The sequence below is a fragment of the Lepidochelys kempii genome, chromosome 7 (assembly GCF_965140285.1).
Source record: "Lepidochelys kempii isolate rLepKem1 chromosome 7, rLepKem1.hap1, whole genome shotgun sequence".
Lineage (NCBI taxonomy): Eukaryota > Metazoa > Chordata > Testudines > Cheloniidae > Lepidochelys > Lepidochelys kempii.
The window spans coordinates 61,538,773-61,551,827 of record NC_136386.1 but is presented as its reverse complement, the minus strand read 5'-3'; the positions used below and the strand labels follow the sequence as shown (position 1 = coordinate 61,551,827).

The following is a 13,055-nucleotide window of genomic DNA, read 5'->3' as shown; positions in this document are numbered from 1 at the left end:
ATATTAGCACTCTAGTCTCAGGATGGCACATAACACTAGGAGCAGAGCACCGTAGGGCAAAGTCTAACACTCCTATGTTTTGCCTTAGCAAAAAGGATTTAGGTTAGGAGGAGCAAACAGGAGCTACCTCCACCTGACACAAACTGATGCAATCTTACAAAGTGTTATCACCTCTTCACCTTTCCCCTGAAGATTCCTGCTGAGATTGCTTTCACTGAGCCCTGGGGAACATAGGCATACATGCCACCAGACTGCTGACAATCCCTAAGAAGTCTCCTGTGCCCTGCTACTGACAGACCTCCTCACTGAAATGAGGCATACTTGCTCCCCAGAGTTACACCTGCATCTTTCCTCATATTAGTGAAACCTCTGCCAGCCCTTTGCTACTAATCCCACCATTCAATATCTACTCCTGATACTGCAGCTGGACTGCATGCAAGTAAACACTGTAATTGAGATCTGTGGAACACAGGACAAACCGGCATATTTTTAGTCATCCATGGGTACTTATTATGGCAGACCCCTTGCTGAAACCTTGCCTGGGGGTTAGTGCCAGCTGCAGAGGGCGGAGCTAAGGTAGCACTGTTGGATGGTGATGCGTACTTTAACTCTTGGTTTCCTGCTTTGAGTGTAGCTGAACTCAACTTTCTGGAAGGACACAGGGCATCACTGGGTAACACTGTACTCAATACATTTTTGGGGCAGATAATGCCAGCAAAGGATAGGCATGCTCCCTGAGTGATTGCCCCTGCGTTACTTCCTTACCAATAAGTACCACTTCACAGGGGCAGCAGGTTTGTAGAAATTTTGGTGGTGCCCAGAGCCTGTCCCCCCAGATTTCACCCCCACCTGCCCAAGGCTCTGGGAGGGAGTTTGGGTGGGGAAAGGAGGTCTGGGGTGCAGGCCTTGGGCTGGCGCAGGGGACTGGGGTGCAGGAGTGGGGCAGGCTCTGGGAGGGAGTTTAGGGGTGGGAGGAGGAATGTGGCAAAGAGGTCGGGCTGCAGGCTCGGGTAGGGGGTGTAGCGCTTACCTGGGGCTCCTAGGTAGGGCAGGCTGGAGGGCCTCCACATGCTGCTACCCCCAGGCACTGCCCCCGCAGCTTTCTATTGGCCATAGGGGTGTTTGGGGTGGGAGCAGTGCACGTAGACCTAGACCCACCCTGCCCAGGGGCCGGCAGCCACATGGAGCGAGCAGACAGGAAGCAGCTCAGCTCCTCTATGCTGCGGGTGGTGGGTGGGCGTTCTGGACCATTTTAAATAGCCTGAAGGATGCATGGTGGGGGAGCACCCAGGGGCAGAAGGCAGGGCCGAGGGAGAGATCTGGCCTCAAATGTTGCTGGAGCTGGCTCTGGGCCAAGACTATTCCTGGTGCCCAGGCACCGCGGCCCATAGAACTCGCCACACATACCACTTCAGTCCAGTGAACTTCCTCAGACTTTCCTCTAGATTTTTCTTGTGGCCAGGCAACAAGAAAAGAGTGAAACTGTAGAATCTGGATTTGATCAAAAGTTGAGAGAGAGTGAGAGCGCGTGCTATCATCAGCATATTGAAGACACATTGGACAAAACCACGTCAGTTTCCGGAGGGCAGGGCGGGGGGTTCCTCGTTCCCTTGGTATAGGAAGGGTGACCAGAAAGAACCCAGTGGGATCTCACACAGCTGAGCTTTTGACAAAAAATGAGCAGATAGTCTCTGCAGCCTCTTGGAGAGGAAGGAGTAAATGAACTTACTGAAGAACTGCTCCCCCAAGCCCTTTATGATCCCCAACAGTCTGGTCAACAATTCTTCAATACCGCCAGTTGAAGGCTGCAAGTTTATTAAAATAAGCATGAATGACTTGCCCTGGGCTATTGTCATGAGTTAATCATCCATGAACGTCCACAGTCTGTTCCTGCATAAAAGTCTGAAAGTAGAGATCCAGGAGATCTGTGCAGTCTAATTGTTCTCAGGCGTACCCTCTTAACACTTTACATATTGAACTTTTCTACTACCTCCTTTAACTGCTGTGGCCTAGTGTTTTACAAAGCGCTCTTTGGGAAGGTTATCCATGAGCTGCTGTGGAAATACTCGGATGATTCTTTGATGGGGTGGGTCGCTGTATATGTGTAATTTCTAGGCTTTGATCCAGGAACTTTACCCTCAGAATATCCCAGTTCTAAAAATACTCTGCACTGTGTGACTACTGGTGTCATTTACTTGACCTTTTGGTGTAAAGATTAATTCAGTCTTGCTTTTTAGTGGCTTCACTTATGCTCTGATGTTAAGAAGTACTTTGCCAAGTAGAACAGGCCTGGTCTGACTCTTTTTTTTTTTTTTTTTTTCCTTGCAAAACTTGAGCTCTGATTCTGGACAGATCAATAACTAGAGATAAGGATTCAGTATTTAAATGGTGGTTGCATGGCCTAATGAAGCTTGTATACCAGAGCAGGGGCTCGCAAACTTCACTGCTCCGCAGCCCCTTCTGACAACAAAGTGACTACATGACCCAGGGGGTGCAGAGCCTGAGCCCCACCCCTCTGGGTAGGTGTGGAGCTTGGGCTTCAGCCCTGGGTCCCAGCAAATCTAATGCTCTCCCTGGCAACCCCATTAAAATAGGGTCCTGACCTAGTCTGAGAACCGCTGTACTAGAGACTATTGTAAATTTCTACTAACTAAGGCTCTAAAATGGCAAACAGTAAAATAACAATCCAATGATCCATGCAGTAAATATTTAATGAAGGAAGCACATAATTTGCTAACCTCTTTTTAACTTATGATAATCGAAATGCCAGCTGTTCAATGCCCTATGTGAAATAAATCATCATTCTTAATCCAGTTTGTTGTAGATAAGTGTCCACATCACCATTCGCTCTCCTTTGTTGACAGTAATAGCAAAGAGGCCTAGGATTGAATGGGAGGCAGAACTGCCATTTTATAGACATGGTGATTCTTCCAGATCAGGAGTGTGGGGTCACAATTGCCTATGCACCTCTCACGAGGACTAAATTGGGGCTGGGGGCTGTGAGAGAGAATGTCCCTTTGAAGGGAAGTCTAAAACTGGGATTGAAATAGTAAAGGTATTTTGGAAAATCAGAGAAATTGTAAGTTTAGAAATTTGCAAACGCTGTCATAAAACTCAGCGGTATTTATGGAATAAAATAAACACCTATCCAGTTCGCAGTTGTAAGGTCCATAACCAGGGTTTGTTACCTCAGCTGTGACAGCAGTAATACAGTCAATTTGAAGGATGATCCAGGAGCACTTGCTAGGGTCAGAATTTAAACAAATCAACGTTTAGCAGTTCAGCATTTCAGTATGAGTGATGCATGTTTATAAAAAATGTAGCACATATTGGTCCATAGAATCTGTGGGCTTTAATAGCAAGACAATTTCTAGAGTTTAAAAATGCTCCATGATTCAGACATCTGATCCAAAGACCTTTTGCAGTTCATGGGAATCTTTATAAACTACACTGGGCTTTGAATCAGGCCCTTGTAGAGATGAACTCTTATTTCCGTAGCCAGATCCAGAGCTGTTTGTATTGAAACTCTCCTGTGCAACTTTGTTTACATTTGCTGTGAATTGGGAGTTGTCTTTATTAACAAAGAGGCTATTGTATCCACATTAAAATGCATGCAAGAACTATTCTAAGATTTCATAGCTGATTACTTTCATGTGTGTCTCCTGTGCTGGTGTGGAACAATACTGACAGTGGTTGATTAGACTTACCACACTTGTGTGGCCATCTTGAGAGACTTTGTAGAGATTTAATGTGCAGTACCTGCTAAATTCAAGACAAGGTTGGTCAAACTGGATTCAAGTGGTTATGTCCAGGCTCTTGTGTTAAAGAACACTTAACTCGTTTTAAAAGTTGCCCAGTTTTTTCAAATTCTGTTGCTGTTCGAGTAACAACTAAATGTTGGATGAGTTAACCCTATGTATGCTCAATGAAGACTTGCAATAGTGTTAATTTCCAGGATGGATTGATTTAAATCAAGGGAATGTAAAACTTCAAGAGGAAAGCTTTGATTGAAATCCGATTTTAATCAACTTTTTCATTTATACTTGTTTTCTTTAAAAAGGGTACATTCTCAGTGGTTGATATCATTAAAATGTTGATTTACAATAAAATAGAACCTTTATACTAGATTTGGTACATCTTTTTGCTGCTTAGCGGGGTAGACTAGAACTATATACATTTTTTTAAGCAATATCTAGCTCAGTATTTTCAGATTATTAAAATACATTTTTAGTATGAGAAACTGTTGCAGAATATTTTTTATTTACTAGATAACTAACTTTCTGCTAATGATTTGTCATGAAGCATTATGATGGTAACTTAGAATTTATTTACACACACAGCATATACAATTTATTTTTATTTAACAAAACAACCTTAAATGTTTTGCATACATAAACTTCTCTTATCAAAACATTTTTCACATTTACAGCTAATTGATTTATTAAACAGATGGATTAACTGTAGTCACTGAATTAAATTGATTATTTCAGGTTACCTGGGGAAAAAAAATTCATATGGCTAATTGACAGGAGTTTAAGTTCCTACTCATCTAAATATCTTGAAGATGAAACAGTTTAAGTTACGTAGGCTGACCTGTTGTGCCATATATACAGCTTGACCTCAAAAGTTAGAATCGGGGGAAAATAGTTAGAAATAAAATGTTTTTGATAGAGGCTCAAGATTCAGCGCATTATTTCATTTTAAATGTTTAGGGGATTATAAATTTAACATATATTATGGGATAGTCAGATTTCATTTTAAAGAGGTTTATTTTTAAAGAAAAAAACTTAAAAATAATAATCAAAATCCAATTTAAATTACAAAAATTAGATGTTTTTTTTAAATCCATTTTTATCCACCCTGTTAATTTCTAGCTTCAATGTCGTCTTCTCCTCCTGCAGCTATGTACCATAAATGATTACTAAGTATCCTCTTCTAAAGTTCCATCTTGGGTCAATGGGACTCTTAGCCTGTATAAGGGCCACAACATGTGGCCGGTTTTTCTGCTGCTCTTTGCATCTTCACTAGGAAAAAAGATGTTTTTAACTTCAGTTAGCTAAGTCGAAGTAAAATCCTAGTGAAGACGAGACCAATGTGTTGGCTACAAGGTTGAGGGGTTTTGTGCTGACTTCCCTTGCACCCCTATCCCCACTCCCCTCTCCGATGGAAACATCAGTCAACTTTTACTCAATTATCTTACTCAATAAAATAAATCTTACAGAACAGTAACCTTGTCTCTCTCTAAAATAAAAAAGTGGCTGTTTAACAGATCTCTTCAAACTGTATTTCAGTACAGGAGTGTCTATACATGCCACAACATCTTGTGTTTTGTGTTTTTTGTTCTGTTGGGGGGGGCTGTTGAGAAGACAGCTCTTCTGCCATAAAGAAACCATGGCATGCAGAAACCCTCAGTGCTGTGCAGATGCAAGCATATCTTTTTTTTTAAAAAAAAAAAAGGCCAAACAAGTCAATGTTCAAGTGTTTGCGCTTTCTAGTATTGCAGCTTTTACTTTAGAAAACTACTGTATATCTTTTCTGACCAGTTTGATGGATGAACCTATTTTGCTTTCATTTTTTGGTCAATACCTAAAAGCCATGTTAGAGCATTGCAAGTGACTTGGAAACTCAACGAAGTGAGAGGACGCTTGAGTTTTGAGAACAGCAGAAAGTGTCTGGAACTAAACACTTTTCCCAGTAGTCTGACAAGTCTCAAGCATAGGGTATGTTGGGGAGGACGGGAAGGGAGGGGCAACTTTGTGGGTGAGTCATTAAACCTGGAGGTTTCAGGTCTATGTAAATATTTTTGTGGCTGAGTTGTGTTTCTTAAGGAATAAGAGGAATAAGATGTGCCATTTCACATCTTGGACAGACCACCCAGATTAATGAAAATACTTCTTTTCAGTGGTTTTTCCTGGATATATGAAGCTGCTGTTCTCTCCATCCCCAATGCCCTAGAAACTAATACAGATTAACTATGTTGGTTTTTCGCAACGGAGTACCCTTGTAAAACTCAATACAGAAGAACCAAGGGTTATGTTGTAAACAAGACGCAAGAAGTAATTCTTCCACCTACTGAGCACTGATAAGGCCTCAACTGGCGTATTGTGTCCAGTTCTGACCACCATACTTTGGGAAAGATGTGGACAAATTGGAGATCAACAAAAAATGATTAAATGCTAAGAAAACCTGACCTACCAGGAAATACTGGGGGAAAATGGGTTTGTTTAATCTGGAGAAGAGGGAGGGGGGAGATAAACTGTTCTCCTTAGCCACTGAGGACAGGACAAGAAGTAAAGGGATTAAATTGCAGCAAGGGAGATCTAGTTTAGAGATTAGGAAAAGCTTATCAAGGACCTTTCCAGTCTTACATTTCTATGATGCTTTGTTTTGACTTTCTGAAGTTTGAACTTAACTGCATGTTTAAGTGCAGTTTTATGTTTTTATCAGTTGACAGTGTGTGCAGCTGGACAGAGTAAATACTGTAGCTTTAATACTTTGAACTTACTTAGCTATTCTTAAAGTGTGGGTGCCTTGAATTAAAAAAAAATTCTAAGTACTTACCACAGTGACAGCTTACTGTCCTTGTGGGTATTTTCTTTTATTAAGTAGAGGAATTGCAGCAAATACTGCAGTAATGCAAAATATGATGCAGTAACTTTAAAAAAAAAAAAAATTCACAGTGCATGTTGGTACCCAACACACACAAGTGAAGGGAAGGTGGGAGGAGAGGTAATGTCAATCTTCAAATCACTTCCATCTGTATAACATGTGTGAATGTGTCTCCAACAGAAAATGATCCACAGTCTGTTTCTTATAAACTGTTCTGGTGATATATTCTTGGAGAAGCACTGGAAGAGCGTTGTGAGCCAATCTGTGTGTGATTATTTCTTTGAAGCTCAGGAGAAAGCAGCCGATGTTGAGAATGTGCCTCCTGTCATCTCAACGCCCCACCACTACCTCATCAGCATCTACCGGGAAAAAATCTTCTTTGTGTCTGTCATACAGACAGAAGTGCCACCGCTCTTTGTAATTGAATTCCTGCACCGAGTAGCAGATACATTCCAGGTCTGTCGCTGATAAATTCTTTGAATTTTCAGTTTAGCCAAGTGTGTGTGTCTCTTGCACAAGTTGGGGGGGAAAAAATAGTAGCAAACCCCTCCCTGTCAATAATCTGATTCCCCTTGTGATCTGTGATTTTTTTTTTTAAGCACAGTTTTGCTTAATAAAGCACAAAGTCACAAAAGGTTTGCTTTGTTTCTTTACTTGTGGATATTCACTTGAAGCAAACTTACACTTCAAACAAAACAAATACTGACTTACAAAAGCTTCAACCTTTTGATAAGATTGTGTATTCTTGTTATACTGATGCATCTGGTGTAATAAAACTGCCAGTTACAATTGTAATTTTTGTAATACAGTTTACCATGTTGCAGCATAAAGCTATTTGACAGGTGCAATGAATAGCACTGAAGAACCTACATGGTGGTGTATTCAGAATATTCCTTGAACTGAAAACTGAACAATAACCAGAGACTGTACCCATATTTGCACTGGACTCTATAATAGTCCTATGATTCAAGACATGTCCAGAAATGCCCTTGCTAGCATTATTATTAGTTTGTTTTATAAGCAAAATAAACTTTAAAGTGTTTTTATTATGAATAAAAATCCTTTCCCTTTGTAATCTCTGATTTGTTTAGGATTATTTTGGAGAGTGCTCTGAGACTGCAATTAAGGACAATGTGGTTATTGTGTATGAGCTTCTAGAAGAAATGTTAGACAATGGCTTTCCATTGGCAACGGAATCAAATATCTTAAAAGAGTTGATTAAACCTCCCACGATTCTGCGCTCTGTTGTCAATTCCATCACAGGTATGATTAAAACAGCCAGCTAGCTTTGAAATTTTTTAAATAAAATTAACTAACTACTCTCTGGGAATATCAATGGTTCACAGTCAAGCTGGAAGGGCATGTCGAGTGGGGTCCCACAGGGATTGCTCCTAGGTTCAGTTCAGTTCAATATCTTCATCAATGATTTAGATAATGATATCGAAAATATACTTACACTTTGTGGATGATACCAAGCTGGGAGGGGCTGCAAGTGTTTTGGAGAATAGGATTAAAATTCAAAATGATCGGGACAAAAACTGGAGAAATGGTCTGAAGTAAACAGGATAAATTCAATAAGGACAAATGCAAAATACTCCATTTAGGAAGGAACAATCAGTTACACCAGGGGTCGGCAACCTTTTAGAAGTGGTGTGCCGAGTCTTCATTTATTCACTTTAAGGTTTCGCATGCCAATAATACATTTTAATGTTTTTTAGAAGGTCTCTCTAAGTCTATATTTTCTATAACTAAACTATTGTCGAATGTAAAGAAGGTTTTCAAAATGTTTAAGAAGCTTCATTTAAAATTAAATTAAAATGCTCATCTTACGCCGCCGGCCTGGGGTTCCGCTCACCTAAGCCGGCAGCGGGCTGAGCGGGGCCTGCAGTCAGGACCCCGGCTGGCAAGGGGCAGGCAGCCAGAACCCCAGACCGGCAGTGGGCTGAGCGGGGCCGGTGGCCAGGACCCCAGACTGGCAGTGGGCTGAGTGGCTCAGCCTGCTGTCAGTCTGGGGTTCCGTCCGCCAGCTCCTGCCAGCCAGGGTCCCGGCTGTCGGCCCCGCTCAGCCCGCTGCCAGTCTGGGATCCCAGCCTGCCCACGTAGAGTGGGTATCTGCCTTCTCCCTGGTTCTAGCCATTCTCTCTCTCTCTGCACTGAGATGAGGGTGGGAGTGTGCTGAGAACAGGGCTGGGGGTGAAGCAGGCTGGGGGTTGGGGTGCAGGGTCTGGCCAGGAGCTAGAATGAGGGAGGGGGCTCAGGTTTGGGGCAGGAGGTTTGGGTGTGGAACGGTTACCTGGGCAGCTCCCATTTGGTGCGAGGGGTGCAGGTGGGAATGTGGGGGGGGGGAGGGTGCAGGAGCTCCCGTTCAGTGCTCAGGGTGGGAGTGGGGATTTGAGGGGTGCAAGAGTCAGGGCATGGAGTGTGGGGGGGGGGGGTATGTAAGGGGCGTGGAGGAGTCAGGGCAGGGGGCGTGAGGAGGGTGCAGGAGTCAGGGCAGGGGGCTGAGAGGGCTGGATATGTGTGGGGGGTGCCAGAGTCAGGGCTGGGGTTGTGGGGGGTGGAGAGGTCAGGGCACAGGGCTGGGGTGTGAGGGGGGTGCAGGGGTCAGGGCACGGGGCTGGGTGTGTGTGAGGGGGATGCAGGGGTCAGGGCAGAAGGCTGGGTATGTGTGAGGGGGGTGCAGAGATCAGGGCAGAGGGCTGGGGGTGTGGGCTGGGGTTGTGGGGGTGCTCCCAGCTCCCTGCCCTGAGCGGCTCACGGCAGGGGACTGGAGGGGATATGCCCTGATTCCACCCTCTTCCCCAAGGTCCCTGTAGCAAGGGCCATCAGCTGATCGGCCACAAGGAGGGAGAGAAGGAGGGGCAGGAACCCAGCATGCTGGGGGAAGAGGCTGGGGGAGGGGGAAGCTTGTCTGCCCTGCAAGGAGAGAGCGGGGGCGGGGGGGTGGAAAAGGGTGGGCCGGGCAGGATTTTTAATGGCACGCTGCTGTCTGCCCAGGTCCGACAGACAGCAGCATGCCATTAAAAATTGGCATGCGTGCCATAGGTTGCCAACCTCTGAGTTACACACATACAAAATGAGAAATGACTACCTAGGAGGATGTACTGTGGAAAGCGATCTGGGGGTTAGTGGATCATAAGGTAAATATGAGTCAATACTGTTACCACTATTGCAAAAAAAGCAAACATCATTCTGGGATGTATTAGCAGGAGTGTTGTAAGCAAGACACGAGAAGTAATTCTTCTGCTCTATTCCATACTGATTAGGCCTTAGCTGGAGTATTGTTGCCTAGTTCTGGGTGCCACGTTTTAGGAAAGATGAGAACAAATTTAACGAAGTCCAGAGAAGAGCAACAAAAATTATTAAAGGTCTAGAAAACACGACCAGTGAGGGAAAGATTGAATGAACTGAGTTTAGTCTGGAGAAGAGAAGATTGACAAGGGACATAATAGTTTAAGTACACAGAAGATTGTTACACGGAGGAGGGTGAAAAATTGTTTTCCTTAACCTCTGAGGATAGGACAAGAAGCAATGGACTTAAAATGCAGCAAGGGAGGTTTACGTTGGACTTTAGGAAAAAACTTCCTAAACTATCCTGACTGTTAGCACTGGAACAAATTGCCTAGGGAAGTTGTGGAATCTCAGTCTTTGGAGGTTTTTAAGAACTGGTTAGACAAACACCTGTCAGAAATGGTCTAGTTATTACTTAGTCCTGCCTCGAGTGCAGGGGACTGGACTCGATGACCTCTCTATGTCCCTTACAGTCCTATACTTCTATTATTCTATATTTACCTTTAAGGTTAAGAACCATTTTTCTATCCAAATTTTGACTACAAGAGGGTAAAATATTCAAATGTGCCTTAAGCGACTTTGGCTCCTAAATCACTAATCTTGCATTGTTGTTAGCACCCTAAAAGCTCCTGCTGACTCAGGTCAAATATTTAGAGGTGCAAAGAATGCAGGGTAGAGCACTGTCAGAAAGGACTCTTTCAGAAAATGTGACTCTGGATCATCCAATTAAGGAAATCCTGATATTTATAATTTGTGGTTCCTGGGTTTGTCTTATTCTGGTGCATAACTGTGGGATCTGGAAGAAACCTTCTAACGGATTGCTTGTTTGAATTGTCTGCATTTCCCAGGCAGTAGCAATATGGGTGAAACACTTCCCACTGGACAGCTGTCCAACATTCCTTGGCGCAGAGCAGTGGTAAAGTACACAAACAACGAAGCCTATTTTGATGTAATTGAAGAAATAGATGCAATTATAGACAAATCAGGTAAGATGTCTTGTCAACGTAGATGTGCTTGTCAAAGGACATTTCAACATTCTGTTTAGCTCGTGCTGTTTAGAGAGAATTCAAGCAGTCTAACTGGCTGCCTTATACATAACAAATAAGTTATGTTGCCAGTTTGAAATACCATGCACAAACCTATTTCTTTAATCTCATAATAGCAATATGGCCTGGGCCACTTATTCGGCAAGCTTTTGATTTGCAAGAAGTATCTGCATCTAGATAATTATGGTTTATCTATTGGTACTTTCTTACAGTTATTAAAGGGAAAATATTTCTTTAAGGCCAAAGCTTTAGCTGGTCTGTGATCTTTATGTCCACTATTCTTTTATGCTAACAACTCATCCTTGTGTTCAAGGCTCCTCACCGTATGAGCAGGACAAAAGTTGTCACTCTCCAGCTTCCCCATTATCTGCCTCTGTGTAACATTGAGAGAATGTTCTTTTCCAAGTAGCCAGGCAGGATGAAGGCTGAAATATTGAATGCGGGGGCATGACAGTCAGAATACCTTGATACATAATATGGATTGCACCTAATTTGCTCAATGCCATCCAAAAAATATAATAGGTATACCCAGTTAGTAATGGTATCACAAAACTGCCATCTGTACTTCCATTATGGCTCCCTCTTCCAGCAAAGTCTGAGACTATTTGAATCCTATGTCGTTTCACTAGTACTGAGCAGTTCACATTGAGTTCCTCAAAGGATCTGACTTTCTTGAGAGACTCCTAGACTTCATTAGAATGTCTGCAGCTGATGAGGATCCTTCCATAGCATAGGACGTTGCCTCATTTTACACAGAGACTCTCAAATCATGTCCATTTGAAATGGTATCTCTTCCTCTTCAGGCACGTCACTAATGTAAATATTAGCCTAAGTTGCCTCTCTTCTGGCCCCTTTCAAAATGAGTGAACAGTAGCTTCTGCATTGCCACCCCCCAATTAATTCTTCTGTTTTATGGCTACATAAGCCCAGCATTCCATTAAAGACTCAAGACCTTTTTGTTCCCGTGGGGCATTTAAGGAAGCAGTTGCTTGCTAGATAAGAAATCTCATGGTCTTGCCTTGTCTGTCAAGACATGACAGATGTAAGAGACTTATTTCACTAAACAGTGAGAGTAACCCACAACATGGCAATCTATGAAAGCCAAGGATAATCCAGGCAAGTGTTTCCTGACAAGAGCTGATCACCTGTGCATATCACATGTTTTTTTGTCTTGCTTCAGCCTCCATATACAACACTGCACAACTTATTAGGAGTAGAATGGTGGGGGGAGAAGCTTTCATATGTGACATTACCATGGGTACAATTTCGACTGTTGAACAGCTGATCCCATCAATTCTCCAGCCTCTGGCGCCTTTTACAGTGTTTCGCTATGAGAGCTACCACTCTTGGTCTCCTCATACACAGCTTCCAGCCAATAAATCACTCCCAGTTATACTGTCTGAGTGCTACAGCCAACCGCTCTTGAATTACCAGCTAATTCCCAGTCACAGACTTTCCCCAGAAATGTGTATCTTGTACTAGCCAGCCCTCTCCTGGATGATACAAGCTCATCTAAAGTCCATCATTTTTATTTATAGACTTTGATATTCACAAATCCTGTTATCCCCAATGGAGTTTCCCAAACACTTCAATCCAAACACACTGGTTTAGATAAAACAAGTTTATTAGCTACAGAAAGATAGTTTGTAAGTGATTACAAGTAATGAGGCATACAAGTCCAGAATTGATTACAAAAAAATAAAAAGTAAGAACACAACTAATATCTAACTTTAGCAAGCTAAGTGAATTCAAAGCAAAAAGTTTCTCGCATGTTCTATCAGACTGGTGCCTGAATTTCTTTCATACAGGATTCCTCCCTAAATCCAAAGCTGTTTCTTTGTTCTTCAGGTAGTGGTATTGCCCCAAATCATTTCTCCCTTTCTTTCTGCCCATGGCATCTGTTCCCCATTCTTTATACTTACCCTTTTCTTTGAGAATCCTCTCCAGCTAGGGTTCAGGAGACAGTCTATGGGGACAGGAACCTCCAGCTGTTTCTTTACCAAGATGTAAATTTCTTGCTCACACCCTTTTTCCTGCCCAAAAATGGCCAATTAACCAGGTGATGGTCTATTTAATTTTGTTGACATCTGGCTGAGGCATCAGTTTGCC

The 13,055-nt window shown here is 42.8% G+C and overlaps 1 protein-coding gene across 4 annotated transcripts in view; it reads left to right on the top strand.

Annotated features, from left to right (window-relative positions):
* Positions 1 to 13,055, top strand: part of AP3M1 (adaptor related protein complex 3 subunit mu 1) — a 45,044-nt gene that overhangs the window by 24,641 nt on the left and 7,348 nt on the right. For all 4 annotated transcript variants that reach the window (XM_073353150.2, XM_073353151.2, XM_078853786.1 and 1 more), the window contains exons 2-4: positions 6,790 to 7,065; positions 7,701 to 7,872; positions 10,749 to 10,886. In XM_073353150.2, the coding sequence (XP_073209251.1) occupies positions 6,793 to 7,065; positions 7,701 to 7,872; positions 10,749 to 10,886 (583 nt within the window). In that variant the 5' untranslated portion in view covers positions 6,790 to 6,792. The remainder of the gene's footprint in view (positions 1 to 6,789; positions 7,066 to 7,700; positions 7,873 to 10,748; positions 10,887 to 13,055) is intronic.